At 37.3% G+C, this 21,614-nt stretch overlaps 1 protein-coding gene across 2 annotated transcripts; it reads right to left on the minus strand.

Annotated features, from left to right (window-relative positions):
- Window positions 1-5,516: 5,516 nt before the first annotated feature.
- On the minus strand, window positions 5,517-21,070 carry scn2b (sodium channel, voltage-gated, type II, beta). 2 transcript variants are annotated; one of them, XR_014628809.1, is made up of 6 exons: window positions 20,552-21,070; window positions 13,847-14,013; window positions 12,938-13,148; window positions 11,546-11,741; window positions 11,391-11,458; window positions 5,517-9,629 (listed from the first exon to the last, which is right to left on the minus strand). XR_014628809.1 is itself a non-coding variant. In XM_084419712.1 (5 exons), the coding sequence occupies exons 1-5, from the start codon at window positions 20,631-20,633 to the stop codon at window positions 9,599-9,601; spliced, it is 687 nt and encodes a 228-aa protein (XP_084275838.1). In that variant the 5' UTR covers window positions 20,634-21,070; the 3' UTR covers window positions 5,517-9,598. The 2 variants fall into 2 exon arrangements, 1 of the variants encoding a protein (XP_084275838.1); XM_084419712.1 differs by lacking the exon at window positions 11,391-11,458.
- Between the last annotated feature and the right edge of the window lie 544 nt (window positions 21,071-21,614).

Consider the following 21,614-nt stretch of genomic DNA (forward strand, 5'->3'; position numbering starts at 1 on the left):
TACTGAAGAGACACTTTTACAATTCATTACACTTACAAAGAGTAACTTACAATTCATGTGGAAATTTAGCATGGTTATAGTATGGTAGGTTATATATATTTTTATTATTATTATACAAACAAATACTTAGAGTTGAAGGTGAGGTTTTGATGTGACAAAGCATGTCTTGCAAAATATCAGTGTACAAGAGATTGTTTTGCGTATTAAAACTCTCATCAAATAAGAGTTGCTATTGATATTATTATTCATTTAGTTTATTTAAAAATGTGATTTGGTATTGCAATTACTGTTATTTGTTCATAGCAAAGTAATATCAGGAAAATATATCAAAGTACAAATACAAAGTACTTGTAGGATTAAAAAATAAATACAAATAAATATAATAATAAAAATGCTTCAGTTTAAGCTTGATTTAGGCAAGCCTCAAACGGTGTTATTACTCTTACAGTATGTGATAGTCACATTTCTTTCTGTGCATGAAAAATGACTAACGTCTCGGGTTACAAATGTAACCTTGGTTCCCTGAGAAGGGGAACGAGACACTGCGTCCTAGGACTTTAAATGGGGAACACCTCAGCGTGACCGGTGTCTGAAGGATGTGTTTAAACGTGACAGTTGTATTGACTGGCGACAGCCTATGACGTCCCTGTGAGGTATAAGAAGGGCACCTAGAGAAAATGTCATCCACTTCTTCATCTGAAGGGACCATGCAGGCAGCCCTGAAGCATGGCAATGAGACGCAGTGGACTTGTTCCCCTTCTCAGAGAACCAAGGTTACATTTGTAACTGGAGATGTTCCCTTTCGAATGGGAACTCGCACTGTGTCCTAGGACGCTAATGGGGAACAAATGCCCACTCCGCCATGCTGAGGGGAATGCATGCTAGATTGGCTGTGGCTAAGCCCTAAAGACTCAAATGGCCTAATTGTCAGAGTAAAATTCCCCAAAGGTACACACCAGTATTTCGCTGTTGGTGACATTACTCCCTACGGCCACTGCCCAAGCTGCATGCCTCAGTCAGGAAGTTCACTCATACCATTCACCTCTCAAGGTAAAACGGAAGGATTTGACCCAGGGCAGAGCTCAAAGGCTTGGAATCATTTACCTAATGAAGATTCCTTTAAAGGAATATGACCAGGGACAATAACCAGTTTCTCAGTCACTCTTCGTTAAGTCTTGCGTATGTTATGTCTGCAATTCTCTGCCATTGTGTCCTGTTTTCCTGTGTTTTGATTCATTCTGCCTGTTGCTCTGGATTATTCTTTGCTTGTGTTTCCTTTTTGACTGTCTTGCTAGTATTTGACCTGAGACTGTGTTCGGATTTTTGATTGTCGATTAGCCCCTAAAAATAAACACTTGAGTATCCTCAGCCATCGTGTCTCCGTGCAGTTTCATAACAGAAGACTTAGCCACACATGGATCCAGCAGTTAGAATCATCCACCTGCGTCAATGCAATAGATCCCTTGAGGACCACATCCAGGACTTCTTAGACACTGTACATTTCTCTGACCTCTAAGCTCAACTGTGATGGTCTTTGAGGGTCGCTGATTGAATTTCGGGATTATGCACTGTAGTTGAGTTGGGTTGGGAGAGGATCCTTCCCCTAACAAATTTTTTTGGGGGGTGGGTTGGTAGCAGGACACACCAAGCCCCGGCCCACCACGGTCACCAGAATGTCCTATTATAATGGTTGCTAGTCCTGTTCTTTCTGTACCTTCCCATCCTGCGGTTCCCACACCAGAGCCTATTCACAACATGGCTGCCGCACCAGAGCCTGTTTCCAACATGGCCGCCACTCCAGAGCCCGCTCCAGCCCATGAGTCTGCTTCAGAGTCCACTCCAGCCCATAAGTCTACTTCAGAGCCCACTCCAGCCCATGAGTCTGCTCCACAGCCCACTCCAACCCATGAGTCCACTCCAGAGCCCGCTCCAGCCCCAGATTTTTCTGTTTGTCCTAATGCGACAAGAGAGATCGTCCATGAGTTTCCAGTCTGCCCTGATGCGACCACGGAGGTCATCCACAAGTTTTCAGTCTGCCCTGACCAGACCATGGAGTTCGCTCTTGAACTGCCTGTTTGCACCAACACGACCACAGAGGTCATTCCTGAACTTCCAACCTGCCTTGAGATGACAACAGAGGTCAATCTGGAACACGCTGCCTGCTTTGACCCGGCCCCTGAGGTCAACACTAACCTCTCTGTGATTTGTTTCTGTTTCGCCTGATCAGCTGTGGTAGTCTCTAGTTCCGCCAGTTACACCAACTACACCATGGTGGTCTCCAGCCCTGCCTGCTCCGCCGTGATGGTCTATAGTCTTGCTAAGGTGGTCTTCTGCTCCCCCATGGGGGTCTTCAGTCTCCTGTCAACTCAGCTGTGGTGGTCTTCTGATCTGCCGTGGGGATGTTTAGTCCCGGCTAATCTGCTGTGGTGGTCATCTGCTCTGCCATGTTGGTCTCCAGCATCGCTGGGGTGAACTTCAATCCAGCCTGCGCTTCCTTGGTCACCTGCCCAGCCTGACCCGCCCAGGCCACCTGCCCTGCCTGCTCTGCCTTGGTTCCCTGCTCTTCCTTCGTCTTCAGTTCCTCTTCCATTCCATGGACCTGGCCCTCCACTCCGCCTGCCTCATGGACTTCTCTGACCATATTAGGTGCGTCTGGAAGCCGCCCCTTGGGAGGGGGCTGTGTTATGTTCACCAGCTGGAGTGCCCTTGATTGCCACCAGAGGGAACTCCACCCCAGATTATTGCCACTCTATTAAGGACTTTATTACCCATAACTCTCTGCCTGGTCTAATCATCTATGATTGTTTACAGCTGTGTCTCATTTACCTCATTACCTCTGCCTATATCTAGCCTGGTTTCTCAGTCACTCTTCGTTAAGTCTTGCGTATGTTATGTCTGTAATTCTCAGCCATTGTATCCTGTTTTCCCGTGTCTTGATTTATTCTGCCCGTTGGTCTGGATTATTCATTGCTTGTGTTTCCTGGAATCTATTATTACCTATTATATTATGGACTTTCTTGCTGGTATTTGACCTTAGCCTGTGTTTGGATTTTCGATTGCGGATTACCCTCTAAATTAACTACTGCATGTGTATCCTCAGCCTTCATGTCTCTGTGTGGTTTCATAACACACACCACATCGGATTCTAGAGACGGAAGTCCTGGGAAGCAAGACTCAACATAATGAGCCTCCAAGTGAGGGGAGTGACACTTCTTAACCCAAGGGTTCACCAGGACCTACAGAGCATAAACATAGCTCTAGGGGAGCTGAGTACTCTGAATACCTCAAGTGAGGGAAGTACTAACCAAGCTCTTACTAAAATAAGTCTATCAAGTAGGCGGAAAGAGAATCCCTCAACTTGATGCTCATTTATTTATAAAGGAGGCCATAGGAAAGCCTTGCACGATTTACACGCTGATGTAGATGGATGCGAGTTTTCCTTTCCTTCTCGATCTCAGTATGGAGATCAGGAAAACATGGAAGACTCACGGTAGCTGGGCAGTTATGTCTAGATAAAAAACACTCATCTAATCTCCCACGAGCTGTCTCCTTTTTGCGCTTCCACGGCAGATCAAGTCTGGCCGTAGCACGTTCCATAACGGCAGGCAAGGAGGGCTCGGACATTTCAACACGTCTTTCAACAGAACACTGGCTGCTAGATCAGAAGATGTGACAGATAACACATCTTCCTCCAGCAGCTCACTCTTGTCAACCGCTGAGTGCAACAGATCTCAAACTCATCAGCGAGCTCCACCTGAGAGCCCCACAATCAAAAAAGCCTCAGCGAGAGCAGGACCCGAACCTTGAGTTAAAAGTCCCTGTCCCCCCTCTCTCGAGAAGAAGGGTAGACGAGAGTGGAGCTTTTCAAAGAAAAACTCTGACAGTGCACGCTAACAGCCGCCTCGAGGACTGAGTATGCATTCTCCTTGCCCAAACAAATAACGCAAAAGTCTTGTGCGCCATCTGGTGTCAAATATCTTCACATCATAGTAAATGCTTTCTTACCACTACATGTACTCAAACAAAACAGTCCCTGAAGATGAAGAAGAAAATGACATGTTCTCTCAGTGTGCCTTCTTATACCTCACGGTCGCACTAGTAGCGGCGTAATAGGCAGTCACCGGCCAATACAATTGTCGCGTTTAAACAGGTTCTTCAGACACCGGTCACACTGAGGCGTTCCCCATTAGCTTCCTAGAACGCAGTGCGAGTTCCCATTCGAAAGGGAACTTCATGAATCTGGATTAATAAAAAAAAAATATTTGAAAGGGACAAAAAGAGAGAACGGACAAAGCTAAAAAAAAAAAAAAAAACATAGATCAAACAACATTTGGTTCTTCACCAGCACAGATCCAAGCATTGCTGAAACATTTCTAAATTTACTCTTGCAATATTAGAGACATGTCGATGAGAAGATCGAAAGAGGAATCTTTATGGAAACACTTGATACAATAGGAACATTAAATAAAAACACATAATTGTGAGATTGCCCATATCTGTACACTACACGTATAATATCTGCCCTTTTCTAAAAAGAACATAAGAGTGCGATTAAATTACACATCAGGCAAAATTGGTCTTATGAGGAATTTGACATTATAGAATAAATAAATAAATAAATAAAGCTATTTTACCAAAACAAATAAGAAAAAGAAGACACAAGCACATCTGTGTATCTAAAAACTGACTAACTGCAGCGAGATTGAGTTGCTGAAGGGTTTTTTACACCAGATGTTTAAATTACATCTGTCTTGCTGACTCACCGTGGCAGCACCCCCAACATTACATGTGATTCATATAAATAAAATATGTTTCAACAAAAAAAAAAAAAAAACCTTAATTTATCTGGATTGGAGTATTAATGATCAATAGATGCACATCTCAAATAATTCATGGTGGTCTGTTTAACTTAATTAGTTGATTTTCAGTCTTGATATTCAAGTTGTCATGATGTTGTGGTCTAGTTGAATTTGGCACTTTGATGAATATCTATTGTGTATATTTACATGCATGAGTCACCTTCACTTTTGCCTGTGCTGCAATTTTCTCCAGCAGTAGCTATGTAGTGTTGATCACACTGCAGAGACGCTGCCCCCTCAACACCCTCTGTCAGCTTCTCTCAGTATAACCTACTTAAAAACACCTGCCCTGCCTACCTGCTCCAAATGTCCATGTAATGCATATTGCCAAGCACTAACATTTGCTGTTTTTGACAACATAGCTGAAAGTAGCTCAGTTGGCTGTAATTAACTAAAAAATAATCAATATTTTAATACAGTAATTACAATAATTTTTATATTTGATATTTATTTTAAAGGAACTGATCATCTTCAAGTGTTTTCCCCAGAAGAAAGAAAGCCTAATGGGTTTTGAACATCATGGGGGTGAGTAAATGATTTTCATTTCAACAGAATTTTCATTTTCAATCAATTTTCTATCCTTTAAATATTTATTAGTGTATATGTTTTCAGTGAAAATGCAAATATTTTTAGTGAAAAAAAAAAACAGACACAAAATGCTTTTTTCTTTGTTTTTATTGGAGAAAAACAATCAGTGATGCAGCTCATTGTTATGGTGAAGCGCAAGCATATGTATTTAAAGTAGGCCAGGGTTAGACCTTCAGAAAGATACTAAAACAGAGGCATGCATGATGGAAAAATGCTTGAAAAATGCAAAAACTGGTCCCCAAGCCATTCCAACCAGCCTCGCTGGACTGCTGCTATTGATTATGTCCATATACATGTTATGTTTGTATGATCTTGATGTGTAGGCAAATGCATTAAAGAAAACATCAAGGCAGTACAATCAACAATATGGTATCATGGTTACATATCTGTGCTATAATTTACCTATAGTATATTTATATAATTATAATTACAAAATTATTCAAATATAATCAGGGATTTAGAGTCATGTTGCCTGGCGATGAAGGCAATTCAACCTATGAATGGCAACCATTAATGCACCAGCCATAAAATCACTGTGCCACAGTCTGTATTTCAAACCTGGCTTAATGTTAACTGCTGTGCAGCAAATCAAATTATGAGCTTGATGGTTATGTTTTATCCTTTTGGAGTATCTTTGTGTCACTCACATTACAGTATGTTAAACTCACAATGTGATATCTACACAATTGCAAAACTGCACAGGGTTGTAAAACATATAAACGAAACAGTATAATTCACAATCTACATGTGCACGTGAACAAAGTAACTAAGCGTAATTTTGTATGAAATTATAATTGAATACATAGCAATAATAGTTAACAGTTCTGATTACACAATATGTAAATGTCAATAGAACCTTACTGAGTCCATAACACAATAAATTAACACTGATTTAAACATGTTCAATTAAAATAATAATAAACAGAATACATACATAAGAATACATTCATACAAAAAAATAAATAGAGGTAACAGCAAATTATAGTGGTACAACAGCATGGATTTACCATGTATTTTTGGTACATTTTTTGTTAGTGATATAACAAGAAGCAATATTACATGTCATGATCCATAAAATACAATATCCCTAACCATGGTTTTGTTATAGTAAACGTGTAGTAACCATGTTTTTTTGGTGGATTGATTTCCATTTGTATAACCACAGTTGTATCACTAATACCATGGATAAACTATGGTTAGTATAGCAATGGTTTATGGTTTATTTGTGGTAACCATGGATAACCATGTTTTTTTAAATTATTTTTTAAATTATTATTATTATTTGTAGTAAAGCCATGGTTGATTTTATAAGAGATGATGTGGAAGTGTAACATAATACATTTGCAGTGGGGGAAAAAAAGCAGCGTAACCCAATCAGAAGGGCACTCAGTGAGTTAAAGAGTGCCTGAACAGAAGCCAAAAAATGTGTTGGCTTTGCCCTGCTAAGGGTGAGCCCTCCTAGGCTCAAAATCACTGTGGCTCCAGGCTTTGGGCCTGTGCTGCATAAACGTTGTATTTTTATTTTATTTTTTTGCAGCATGCGAACCGAGTAACTACAGATAGTGAAGTAAAATAAGTACTACAGTAGTTTAAACTGTTATGGTTTGAAGGCAAATACTGTACAGTATATCATTGTTCAAGTTTTTTTTTAAGCCAGAAAAAAGAAGAACTGTTTATTATTTAATGAATGTAATGTTCTAACCTACATCTCTATTAATTGCTTCAATTTAAATAGACAGACTTTTCAACATCATTCAAGATTACAACATACATATATATTTAGATTTAGATATATATTTACTTTTATTGAATTAAACTATTTAAAACATACTTCTCACGTTTCCTGAACATAACACAAAATCATACTGTTGTAACGTCGAGGCTATTCTTTGCAGAAATTGTTCGATTTAGCAGATGGTATGTAGGGGAACTGCCCCTTCCCTACATAATCTACTAGACAGTCCATTATAGTCCACTACTATGAGTCTACTGAAAGTGAGTTCACAATCAAAATGGATTCCCAACACATTCGCTATGGAAACAGAATTTTTATAAACAGAACTAAATATCTGTTTTTGGTTTTGTTCTTTTTCTTTTGGGAAAAAGGTTCAGTGAATCATTAAAAGGTTATTATTTCCTCTGTATACCCAAATGTTTCATTTTCTTTTAAATTTGACACATTCAATCATCTTTCACCTGCACAAGCTTAAGACTCAATTTTAACCTTTTTTAAGCCTCTTTTAGATTATAAGATTAGCTGTGAAAATTGATTATCAGGTTAAAAATGAAGTGTTCATAAATTCAGTACAGAGAAAAAAATAAACATATATAGATACTAATGTAAAATAAGTTCACACATTCCAAATAACACACCACAACATACTTGTCAAACACAATAATATCAACAATCAAATTAGTTTTTTGGTTTTTATAAAAACGTATCCAACAGAATGTTTCAAATGCCACATAATCGTTGCACCTGAAATGACGATGTTTGTGTGATAAAGCAGTGTTTTGTAAATGGCATTTTCTATAAATAGGGTACAAAATGCCTGAAACTTGAAAAATATATTTTAGGGTTGCAAATTTGGCATAAATGAAGCTGTCGCTCCATAGATATTTGTTTTATATATATATATATTTTCTATTCATAATTTCTGCCATGCTGTACAGGGGGCCAATTTAGCTTATTTTTTGGGCCTCACAAGGAATGTTACACGTTTTGTTTTTGTAATGGAAAAAATATGTTTTTTAAATTTCAATATTTTAAAATTATGTCACTCTTCTATGATTTTAATTTTTAGATATAGTTAAGAAAGTGAAGTCCTCTGAGGTGGAACAGACTAAAATCGCCATAAAAAAAAAAAAAAAAAAACTATTCATGCTAAATTAGTTTCATGTTAGATAACAAGCATACGGTTTATAATAGGACATAACAAAAACAACAAGGGATTTGTGCCTCTAAAGGCTGCGACACACCAAGACGATGTTAAAGAACTAGCGGTGACGAAAGCTGACTGTGTTGTCACCATAAAAAGCTGGACTTGAACACACCACAAAGGCTACAGGCGACTGTCATCTAGCACATGCGTTCTGCGCCTGCATATAAGAAAACAACTGTCTATATCAGCAGTTATCAATAGTCTATACTCGTCATTCAAAAGTGGAAACATTAGCCACATTCCCATTAAATATCAATCATGCTGATCACTTTTTTTAATTTCAGGCAGCTCAAGTTTAATATTTGTGCATTGGAATGTTCAGGTAAGATGACGTGCTCAATTGGCCAAAATACCCCCGACAAAGTCCAACTAGTGCAGACGGTACAGAACACGCCACAAAAACTGGGCCAGCTGACGTTCAACGATGGCTCGATGTTGGCCGATGGCCGACCATCTGCTTTTTGTGTCAGGGCCTTAATGCTTTTAAAAAGTCATGGGACACCAAAGTGTACTCTATTCATAGAATGTGCCAGATGCTTATGCAAAGTAATGATTTGTTTTGTGCAATTTTTGTGTATCATGTATAAGAAAATTGTCATGCAATGATTGTACATGTTTTGGAGGTGTGTTATGTGCTATAAACAAGCAAATGATAGATTTTGATGGATAGTCATGGTCCTGCCATTTTGGTAGGTTCAAGGTATCACTGCTAAATATTCTGCTGTTTTACATGCTGGATTGTAAAAACAGCACAACATTTTGCAAACTGGCACAACGAGAAGGCACACACACAAACACACACGTTATGTTTCTGCATCCACTTAAAGAGGACGTTGAGGGCAGTGATTTCTCAAGAAACTGTCAAAATACATAAACACCATAAAGGTAACTTTGGCAGTTATAAAGGAGGACTTTGTATAATTTAAAACTCTCCCTTTTAGAAAATTCTTAGCAGAAATACTGGATGGCTAATATTTATAGTGCTAATAGTGGCAGTAAAAAGGGTGGACCAAATAAACAGTTCTGTAGGACACTGTTATCACATTAGCCTGCCATATTGAGTGGAAGAGGCAGTATAAAACCCTTTGTGATTTCTCACCAGTGATTGGACGTCATGGCACTGTGGCAGAGATCTTCCTAACATGACATGTTTGGTCGCTACACAAGAAAACTGAGGAATGTTGAATGAGACGAAGAGTAAAACAAATTTTACATATCTTCAGGCAGGAGGCATAAATTTCTGAAAGGTAAAAGAAAGACAATGAAATGTGAGAATTTATTATTAACAGTATATTTAATCATTTTTTATATTTGTTATTTTGTAGGAAAAGAAAATCCCATTAGAGTTGGGAAATCTGATTCAAGATTTTTTTTTTTTTTTTTTTTTTTTGATAGTCTCAATGAATTGGGTTTAAAATACTAATTCAATTATTCATTATTCATAAAAATTCCAAAATGTTCCAAAAAGTTCGAAAATGTAATTTCTGTGAATCCTTAGGCATTACTTTCAATTAAGCCATTCAAAATACTGATTCAATGATTCACTTGCATTGTTGTATTTGTATATATATATATAGTGTATTTCAGCAAACCAAATAACTGCACAAGACCTGCCCTTGCAATATATATATATAATATGAAAGTTCATATATATGAAAGCACTTAGAGGCTTTTGCATCTGAACTCTTCATATATATATATATGAAGAGTTCAGATGCAAAAGCCTCTAAGTGCCATCTGAAATTTTCTTCTAGAATGATCATTTTTATCAAGCTCGTATATTTAAGTTCAGTATTTTCACTTAAATGACAATTAATAGGTTATTTTCATTGCCATTTAAAGGACAATTCCGGTATTTAACACTTTGAGTCTATTTTGTAGTTTGTTTTGGATGAACAAGAGTGGTGGACAAAGAAATTTTGACAATGGTTCCTGTCTCGACTTTTGGACTATTTTAGAATTGCCCATGACCGCTTTAGAATGGGAGTATGGCCATGCACAAACATGTCCTTAAAACAACCCTTAACGTTCGTTTTCAAAACTGTTCAACTCACCGAGTGGTTAGTGGTGTTCGTTGATGATTAAAAACAAATATATCGGTGCAATGTATGATTTCAATCCGTTTATTTTTCTATAGTGGAACTATTTTTTCAGATACCTCACAACCGCTTATAAACTTCCGCTCTTCCGCAACTTCCGTTGCTCTGTTCACGCTAGCCTTCTGAGACCCAAAAGACTACAACCAAATGTTACAGCCCCCTTTCCGTTTCCGGTAGCGCAGTAATATCAACGAGCAATGAGTCCCCCAACGGAAATCAATGGGATTTTACAAAATGCCAAATAAAACATGACAGAAACTGTATTTCGCTACGCTACTTGTTTTGGAACATCAGCGAACACCACTAACCACTCTGTGAGTTGCACAGTTTTGAAAACGAACGTTAAGGGTTGTTTTAAGGGCATGTTTGTGCATGGCCAAAGACTCCCATTCTAAAGCGGTCATGGGCGATTCTAAAATAGTCAAGAAGTCGAGACAGGAACCATTGTCAAAATTTCTTTGTCCACCACTCTTGTTCATCCAAAACAAACTACAAAATAGACTCAAAGTGTTAAATACCAGAATTGTCCTTTAAGTGAAATTACTGAACTTAAATATACGTGCAGTATACAGAAACTTAAATTATCATTCTAGAAGAAAATTTCAGATGGCACTTAGAGGCTTTTGCATCTGAACTCTTCATATATATATATATATATATATATATATATTGCAAAAGCAGTTATTTTGTTAGCTGAAAAACACTGACAGCAACCACCACAAACAGACACAACAGAACCTAACCAGATAAAGAAATACTGATTGCAACCAGAGAATTCAGAATTCAACCTAAAAACAAGAAGGACAGACTGATGAAACAATGATGGAAAGAGAACTTGAAAGAGCCACTGTCAACCACAGTCACATGACCACCAAGACACACTAGCTAGCAATCAGTTTTACCAGAACGTGAAGGATGGAGCTCCACCATACGTTAGGCCTCCATGGCTAAGATGGCGGGTTAGGGCTGTCTGTTTCAGGATTCAAAGTAAGCAGTTTGTTTACAGAGACGAAATACTAAAATACTGGGAAAGAAAAGAAGAAGAAAAAAATCTTACTTTGTTGCTTCTTCTGTTCCTCCTTCTCCATCTACTTTGCCCTCTTCTTCCATCTTCTGCTCGTCTGAGATCAGCTCCTGGTTCTTATGTCTACGAATGCACTTCACCACTACCATGGACAGAATGAGCAAAGCAAGAATGCCCCCCACAGATGCCCCGATGGCGACAGCAATAGTCGAATCCCTTGGTGGTGGCACTGGGAAGAGGAAAATAGAGAAAAAGAAGAGATGCTAACAACAAACTTCACCAAAGCAGCATATTTCTTCAGTGAAAAAAGGATATTCTGAAAATTTCTGGGCCAAGATTGAGTACTTCTACCTCCAGTGGCTAACTGGCCTATGCTAACCAGCTAAAATCTACTGGTTGCATTCTCAATGTTGCCATTAGGGGTGCTAGAGCAGACAGTAGTTATTAACGTCTTCTATAGTTTTCAAGTGTTTCTTTATATAGTGACATCGCCAACTACTGGCCTGTGCATGCATGCATAAAGCGGTTTAATCGTTTTCCAGGATTGGTGTGAACGGGGATCGCTTTGACAATGTTGTCATCTGTAAGCGAAAAAAAAACACACAACGTTTTTAGTAAGTTGTGTAAATGTACCCTTAGTGGAACAAGAGTTTAAATATTTCTGAGCAAGTTAAGGTTGTTTCATTGAGATGAACTATGAATACAAACCGTATCAATGTGTTTTTTCTGAAGGGTGCTGAAGGAATGGCATGTTTGTCGGCCAAAACACAAAGTCAATGAAGTCAATGAATTCAATGAATCCCTGAAATGAATCATTTATATGAAAGTAAAATATATTTCCACAGTTTTACAACATATACAATATCAGAGTGATTTTGTGATTTTTTTTGAAGTCATCACACCTAACTCTTTTACTCGCTAGTCTACTTTTACAGCTTTGTTGTGTTCACAAACTATTCTAACTCAAACTTTGAGGCAAAATTGTATTTTTTTAAATAAAGACTGAGAGTTATTAGAAGCTTAGTGATGGTGATGTTGAAATAATGCGACCGTGCTGTAGTTCGTTTATATCCTATGTTTAGCTTTTTACTCCTGCCGGTTGCATTTAGGCTTTACAATTATAGAAGCTGTGTTCATTTGTGAACAGAATAATACACTTTTTGTTGGTTGAGGAGATTATTTTCTGCAATAATCCAAAAGCCAATAAAAACATCTGATTGGGTTTTTGTCAAGGGAACCAGGGTGATGCAAACTTCCGGGTTGACCAACAAAAATATATTATCTCTGCAGCACTCTATTCTAATCCTGGACTTAACAACACCTGCAATAATGAAACCCCATTCATCATGGCCTGTCTTGAAGCAACCCTGGTTGAAGACCCAAAACTTTTGCCGTACAGCATCTTAGCCCATGCTGAAGTCTTACATTCAGTCAAGACGTTGAACTGGATGGTGCCGTGACCCTGAATACGATCTGGAGGGTTGCGCACATAGCAATTGTAGATTCCATCGTCTGTCAACTGCACATCTAAGATAGTGATGCTGAGGTCGTTCTTATCTAGGTTTCCAGAAAAAATAGCCCGCTCTCCAAATCGGCTTGGCTTCAGGGGTGTAATCCTGGTCTTATAGGTCATGAACTTGGAAAAGAAGAAATTGAAGGTAGATTGAGAAAAGTGACGAAACAAAAGAATCGTCTAACTTTTTATATTTATGTAAATATTGATATTTCAATAGCCCCTTTCACACAGCAATCCCAGTAAATTACAGTAAAATTGCCTGAATGACTTTACCGGTAAATGCACAAATATGCTGTTCACACAAGCAACAGCGTTCTGCTTTAGTTTCACCATCTGTTCAATTTATAATAGTGCAACTGCAGCACTGATTAATGGAAAAGAAGGCAGGGTCTCGAGCGCGACACGTTGAAAAAGCTGTGAGATGTGGCGCAACGGTCAAAAATGATCATCGAGTGCATATTTAAATAGAAAAACTATTAAAAAGCTTACTGTAAACAGTGCTGAGTAATCGCATTATATCCATAAGAACTTTACGATTGGCCCAAAGCAGACTTCTTAAGTCAGCACGTTCTGACATTGTACGTGATCATACGGTTAATCTTCATTCTGCATTCACACAGAACACATTACTGGTAATTTACTGGGAATGTTACAACTTCCCTTACCGGTAAATTGACCGAAACCAATTAACCGGTATTTTTGAAAAGGTCCTGTTCACACATGATCTCTTACCGGTAATTTACCAGTAAAGACTGTATGTGTGAAAGGGGCTAATATTTTGATGATATTTAACATTTAAGTCTCTTATTTTCTCTCACCATCTCCTCTGTGCTGTTGAGTGTCTCCTGATAGGTCCAGTTCATGGCAAATTGCTTGGGGTCCAGCTTGTAGCATGAGGTGAATGCACACGGGATTTTGACATCAGTTCCGTTGAGAGCGTTGATCTGTTGTTGCACCAGCACATCCATGGAAGTCACTGGACAGGCTACAAGATATGTAAATATAGACATGTATAATTCCTGTCATTTGATTTTCCTGCCATCTGATCGGTGCACGTTTTTTTTTCATCTAAAAGTCACTGAAATGAAATTTGAAGTCAAATTCAAATGTTATTGCTAACCGATAAAAAATCTGTTTTTTAAACTTCCAAAATAATTTGCAAAGTGGTCTTATATAACTTTCGAACAATTAAAAAGTGTACCTTATCAAATTCTGACTGGAGGAGGTAAATGGCTGGTTAAATTTTGTAATACTAAAAAAGAAATACAATTGAAGCAATGGGTTACATCAATTGTTTAGTTACCGTCATTCTTCAAAATATCTTCTTTTGTGTACAGGTTTGAAACAACTTGAGGGTGAGTAAATTATGACAAAATTTAAAATTTGAAGTGATCCATTCCTTCTGATGAAACTGAAAGAACCAAGGCAATGACGGACGCATTTGCATTACATTCCAAAAAGCTCCCTTATCAGTCCCAGAGAGGAAAATTAAACCCACGGCTGGATCGGCACAGAATGGAACGGTTAAACATAAGAAAGGTTTGGCCTGATGGTGGAAAAGTGGCACACGTGGTCACATGTAGAAAACATGGGAAATTCTTTATCTCTGTATGCATTAAGCTTACACTGGGTGACATTATTTGTATTGAATCGACAGCCAAAATGTCATAATTTTGTCTATCAGGAAGGTTTACTTTCTCCACCATTCTGCCAATTCTGCCAAATGGACACCATTCTGCACCAAGTTCTGGACAAGTTCCCACTGCTGCAGCAGTTATGCTTTATCGGCCCGGCTCTCTGCAGTAGTAGCAGCAGCAACTTCGTCACACCCTCCCATCCCATCCCATCCCATCCCCACCCCCTCAAAGTGCTGCAGTTTAGTCCGTCCCCCTCCCTCTCAAAAAATCAGGTGTCCTCATGGATAGAGAGCAAGAACTACAGCAGCTGTGTTCTGGAGAACACATACACACACAAACCTCATGTGTGCGTGAATCCCTTTAGTAATCACAATGATTTATAGTGTGTTAAATTCAGAGTGCCTACAAAGCAACATTTGAACTATACAGATATACAAGGATTCATTATATACATAGTGTTTTTGTGCTGAAACAGTATCCTACTTGTGCTTTCAGTGTGTGCTGTAATAAACACACACAGAGACACATACGCATGTTCAGCATAAATATACACACACGCAGAGTCAGCACTCGGCCGGGTGTGTTACTCAATACCGGCACTACGTCAATGTCGTCCCCACCCACCCTTTTACTCTCATGTATATTAGTCTGTTTCTCTCTGCACTACAGCAGAGACACTTTAGAACTCCTTCGCATTCCCCATGCACATTTAATCACCGAATTCATGCATTTTAATAAATAATTGTCTAACTGTTGTAGTTAAAAAGCTACAATGTATCGGTAAACTCTCTTACTTGACTGTTTGGGTATACATGAGCATGGAAATATGGGGTCTAACTACTGCTGATGTCTCCAGCCCACTCTTGGGGAACCGATTTGATGCATGTATCAATATTCACCGGTTCAGAGTGCTGTAGGAAGAAAATACTGCAGTGTAGCTCTCTCTCGCCCTCTCTCACACAACAGTTCCTGACAAACCCCATCCCTACACCCTCCCTGCGCTGTCTCTGTCCTCTTTTTCCAGCTCTCAAGGTTATGGTTAAAGGAGAAATGTGGACAAGGTACGTTGTGGAGCTGTATATGCATGCACAAACAAACAAATACTTATAATTATATATTAACATTTTAATTGATATATATATATAGATGAGTCATTTACATTTATCACACCCTCAAAATCTGAGTCAAAATCTGCTAAGGGGAAATAATGGAACATCTGTTTGAAAAAGTGATTTTTCACTATTATTTACAACAGGATTTGCATTTTCAAGGGTTTAAATAAACTATTTTTGTTATAAGAGAAAATACAAACAACTTTGAGCATAAAAAACGCTCCTTTCCTGGTAAAAAAAATTAACTTGATTTTCCAAAGTCAATGAATTCGTGACAGCTGAATGTAACGTTTATGACAAGCTCTCATGTCAGTCTCTGAGTAACATATAATTTATTTAAGCCACGAAATAAACTTCATTCCATAAAATAAGTATAATGAACTACGCAAAAGCATGTTTTATAATAACCCAAAAATCAAACGTAGGACAGCTCTTATGCACGTTATCACATCCGTCAAAAACTGGCTGTCGATTAGAATATTAGAAGTAAAAACATCAACATAACATAAATCACTTCCCTGAATACTTTCCGGCTAAGACACAAATAAACATTACCTTACAAATCCACATCATTTGAATATCACAACATCGATGTCTGTCAAAATACTGTATAACGTGCATAATACACAGTAGTATTTACGAGTACATGCATTCCCTGGAAAACCCACACTTCCGGATGTTTTGACTACGCTATTGCTTTCCGAGAGCAGGGAGAAAATGGCGGGCTGAGCAGCTTTAACACGCTGTCTGTCAGAGACAATAACGCACGTAATACATAATGCACGTGAGAATAAATTTGTTCTACACACTGCAAAATTAACCGCCAATCCAATAGAAAAACTTCGACGGGTTAGTTAACATCGTTCAACGTGTTGGTTTTGATGGACATTGTTATAATACACGAACCCATATTTTCAATAATTTTCTATTCTCAACTGATCTTTTTTTCCCCATAAATTTGGCAATAGATGAACTGTTAAATGATTGATCTTGAGATGAGTCCCTGAAGTCGTTCAATTAGGCCCTCATATGCTGATGTAATATCTATTTTATAAACTTTACAGGTGACTTTTATTAAATGTAGTTTGAGCCCTATCTTCTCAGTTGTTTAAAAGATTAAGGCAGTTATCAAAGTTAAAGTTATGAGTTAAAATGTTTCATTTTCCAATAAAAGATTATAAATAATAATAATTTGTTACATTTATATCCAGTCTAACAGCACTGGGACATTTCACTGCTCGTATCACTCTGCACTCACTGCAAAACCTTTCTTTTATTTCAGTATTGGGTTGTTAAATGTAAATGTTATGGCAACAAATCTGTTTAGACGGTTTAAATGCACCACATTTTAGTTTCTGCTTAATGACTGAAATATTGTGGGCAAAACTTTGAACATGGTATGTTTGCAGTAAATGAGAAGAGCGAGACATCTGTATTTCTGTGAGAAGCAGATCTTCACAAGCTTGTTAACAGCAATTGTTTTCTCATAATCTACCATATGTCATATTCGGCTCACAGACAACTGTTACTGCAGTTGGATTGTATCCATTGATCCACTATTTTAAGGGACAGTTCACCCTAAAATAAATATTCTGGCATCATTTACTCACCCTCATGTCTTTAGAAAACTGTATAATTAACTTTTTTTTCATAGAAGACGAATAGAGGTATTTATAGCAGAATGTCCAAGCAATTATTTTCCATACAATGAAAGTGAATGGTGACCATAACTCTCAAGCGAAATCGTCAGTGAATAACGTCATAAATGCTGACAGAATTTTTATTTTTGAGTGAACTGTCCCTTTAAATTAAGACTACCTAAACTGTAGTATAATAAAACAACATATGCATGCACTGTATGCAATCTAAAATAACGTAATGAGTAAAACATATTCTTGTAAACTATTATCCTTAGGTAGATTTTCTCCAATAGTAGTGTAGACTTTTTATATTTTCTATAGTTTATCTTTCAAGTTTGTATACACCACCATTAAAAAAAATTGGGATTGGTAATTTTTTTGTCTTTAAAATAAGTATCTTATGCTCACCGAGGATTTTTATTTGATCAAAATACAGTAACAAGTGATATTATGAAGTACTACAATTTAAATCAACTGTTATTTTTTATTCCAGTGATGCAAAGATGAATTTTCAGCATCATTACTCCAGTCTTCAGTGTCACATGATCCTTCAGAAATCATTCTAAAATGCTGATTTGCTCCTCAAGAAACATTTCTTATTATTAACAATATTGAAAACAGTTGTGCTGCTTAATATTTTTGTGGAAACCGATTTTTCTTGTAACATTGTCTTAACTGTAATTGTTTTATGCACTTCGTAGCCTAATCCTTGCTGAATAAAAATATTCATATCTTTCAAAAAACAACTTTTGAACGGTAGTCTACTGAAGAAGAAGAGGTTTCTAGTGAAATTGAGTTCAATAGCTTTTGGGGCTAGTGGAATAATTCAGTATTTTTTTCAGAAAGCCGACTGAAATGTATTATTAACTTCAATCTCCTGTAGGATGCCGCACCAATACCGCATCTGTATACCTGAATGTGGTATTGATGTGCAAATAATTTTGCCAGTGGAATTGACTGCTCTAGACTACATGATGAAAGCTGAGAATATCCATGCATTAATATTTGTTTTAAAAATACATGTCCTAAAATATATCTGGACACTTAAGCCACATGTATGAATAATAATAATAATAAAAAATCAATAAATTAATTAATCTACATGAAATATGAGCATGTGAAGAAGACATTACCTGTGCCTATTCTAGTGCCAATTGACTTTTAATGGAGATTAGTAGATTATAAATGTCTAATAGTTGATGCACTTAAGTTTGTACGGAGATATATTTTAACCTCATTAAATCGTTTAGGATGGGAAGTAGGAGGATCTTTGGAGATAGTTTAGTGAAAATGGGTTTTATTATAATTCTATCTCATGTTCATCTACTGTCACTGAAATGCTGTGTTTTACGCCCTCTGGTGACTTTCTAGAAAAACTGCACTGTATTCACTTGAACTTGAATGCAACTTCACCAGCATTCGTTTTAAAGTCGACATGAAATCAAAACTGACCCTATTTACTTTGTTAGAGCATATTACTAGTCTTGCGGTGAACAATTAATCCATGCAAGTTAATACACAGAAAAAAAATTGTTTGCCGTGGTTATCTTTAATCAAAATCTGAAAAGTTACTTTCGGTCTGGAATGGCGTTCCTTTTCTGATGACGTCAGTTTGACGGCTTGGGTTGAAAACGCTGAACCACTCCTCTCAAACCGTTAGTCTGCTATGAGCAGAGATGGAGAGGAGGAGCGCTAAAGTAAAACCCTGCCCTCTGTTCAATATTCCGTTTCACTTGGAAATTCATCACAACACTGGAGAAAAGTTGTTTGCAACTTCCGGTTCACGGTGACTTTAAGAATACTCTTTTTGGTGTGTGCAGCTCTTTTTCCTTTATGTTAAGCCTACAGTACAATGAACCATAGTTCAGTAATAAAACTTTAATTAATTAAAAAATGTGGACTTTACCACATGGATTAAGCACAAGAAAGTAGGGCATAGGCCTACTGTATGCCTTCTGTTGAAATAAATAATCCTCATGTAACCTTCAAACGCAGCAGTCCCATGAGACAACATCTGTAGCAGTAAACCTATTCACGAACATTTATTCATTTTCACTAGGCTTGCTAGCTTGTGTGTTTGTTCAGACATTCAGAGTCTCTTTTAAACATCTTTATTTCTCTTTATTTTATAAATGAATTGGTTTGCTCTGAAGCACTTTGTTGTTTACTTTGTTGTTCAATATTACTTATCTCCATTAAATGGATAGCTCACCCAAAAAAATGAAAACGTTGTCATCATTTACGTTCCAAACGTGTATTAATTTCTTTCTTCTGTTCAACACAAAAGATATTTTAAGGAATGTTGGTAACCAGACAGTTGACGGCACCCACCCATAGTAGGACAAATATACTGGACGTCAATTGGTCAACCATGTCTGGTTACCAACATTCTTTGAAATATCTTCTTTTTTGTTCAAAAGAAGAAATAAACTAGTTCATGCGGGTGAGAAGGCCTATAATGACAACATTTTTGGATGAACTATCCCTTTAAGCACCCTTTCCTCACCCAGCAGTATTGTCTCCATGTTTTCCTATTTAACTGTCATTATTGTTATTATTATTATTATTTAAAAGTGCTGTTCCTCGTCTTCAAATATTATATACTGCGAACATGTACATTAATCTGGTTATGACGAAATCAAATGTGACACCCACTTTTCCTTCCGCTCTCAATTTTATCTTACAATATTGGCAGTTATTTTTTTATTTATTATTTTGCGTCGTCATCAAAATGGTATTATGTGAAGCAAAATATTATCATTTGAGTTCATTTGATTATATAAATTGGCCAACAATTTGGCCAATTATGACCTGCTTAGCATTTCATAATCTGATCTAAATGCGCTCACAATGGCATCACGATGAAACGCAGATAATGCTGATTAATGACAATTAATCTGCAATAATAATCACCATCAAACGCTATAATGTACTCTAATAACATATGCCCTACACCTAATTTGATCTGCATTCTTTCTTATTCGCATCATAACAGGCTGAAGACAGGGAAACATGACTGAAATCACATCTGTTTGGCTGGTAGGCTACACTGAAATCGTTAAAATGTCAAATGATAATTTTAATGATGGGCGTATTTATTTATTTTTTCCATAGCAGAAGCTTTTTTTACTTACCCAAAAACATCACCATTGCAACACAGGATAATTTCAAAGCGGACGCCCACTGCGTTCCCCCAGAATGCAATAAAATTGTCATTTTGGTCGCTGACAATAAACGATTCGGAATATAAGTATTAAAAATGCGTGTGCGATCTATTTCTCCGTTTCAATCATATAAAAAACACGGATATGTTTTTTATTTTGTGCTATGATATGGCTGGCAGTGTCTGTTGCAAGAGCACTGGTTGATATTATGGTTGTGGTTTGTCATTTGTCTTTATTGAGATTCAAACGAACCCCGTTGCAACATTATAATATTAAAACACTATAATAGCACCATAAAACGGTATAAAAATAATTTCACAAGATGAAAAAAACAAAAAAAGGGACGCATCTATATATTACATGTCCTTCCTCGATTCAGTGCAATCAGAAATCAGTCGAAGAAAATCTACGCGGCCGTTGACGCAAAACCAAAAAATAACGCACTAGCTTGCAGAAGGACCACCTCTCCTCACTAATGGAGATTAAAGTGTAGGGGAGAGTGGGGTAAAATGAGCCAGTGAGTAAATTGACCCACCCCCTTTATTTTGGCAACCGTACACTTTTATTGTCATGTGACCATATATTTTAGAACCACCCATCATTTCTGTAAAAAAAGAGAAACACATGGGAGGAGTGGAAGGCACCCATTTACTTTGAAAACTGTTTTTGGCTTGTCAAAGTACAATTTTAGCATACCAGATGTAATGGCTGTTACATCAAATGAAATTTGCCCAGGTCTAAAAATATGCATGATACATAGGCCTATTGGTGATTTGGCAATGTATAAAACCATGCAAATCATTTAGCTAAATATTAATCTGAATTGGTAATCTAGCTAGCTAGTTAGTTTAGTTTAGTTAGTTTAGGAAGTTCTAGCAATGGGGCAAAGTGAGCCAAATGCATTGGGGTAAATTGAGCCAGCATTTTAACTTACCCCACCATAAGGCACTTAAGTTAAATCTCTGAAGTATAAACTGGTATAATTTCAATGTAATAGTAGGCAACTGGTTTAGTTAAACTTTTCTTTTTTTTT

This window comes from Rutilus rutilus (assembly GCF_951802725.1).
Source record: "Rutilus rutilus genome assembly, chromosome: 9".
Taxonomy (NCBI): Eukaryota; Metazoa; Chordata; class Actinopteri; order Cypriniformes; family Leuciscidae; genus Rutilus; species Rutilus rutilus.

Coding starts and splice junctions, on each gene's coding strand:
- scn2b (XM_084419712.1), bottom strand. CDS start 20,633: ATGACAATTTTATTGCATTCTGGGGGAACGCAGTGGGCGTCCGCTTTG. Junction 13,149..13,846: donor TCAACAGCACAGAGGAGATG/GTGAGAGAAAAT, acceptor TTCTTTTCCAAG/TTCATGACCTATAAGACCAG. Junction 9,630..11,545: donor GGAACAGAAGAAGCAACAAA/GTAAGATTTTTT, acceptor TTTACCTTTCAG/AAATTTATGCCTCCTGCCTG.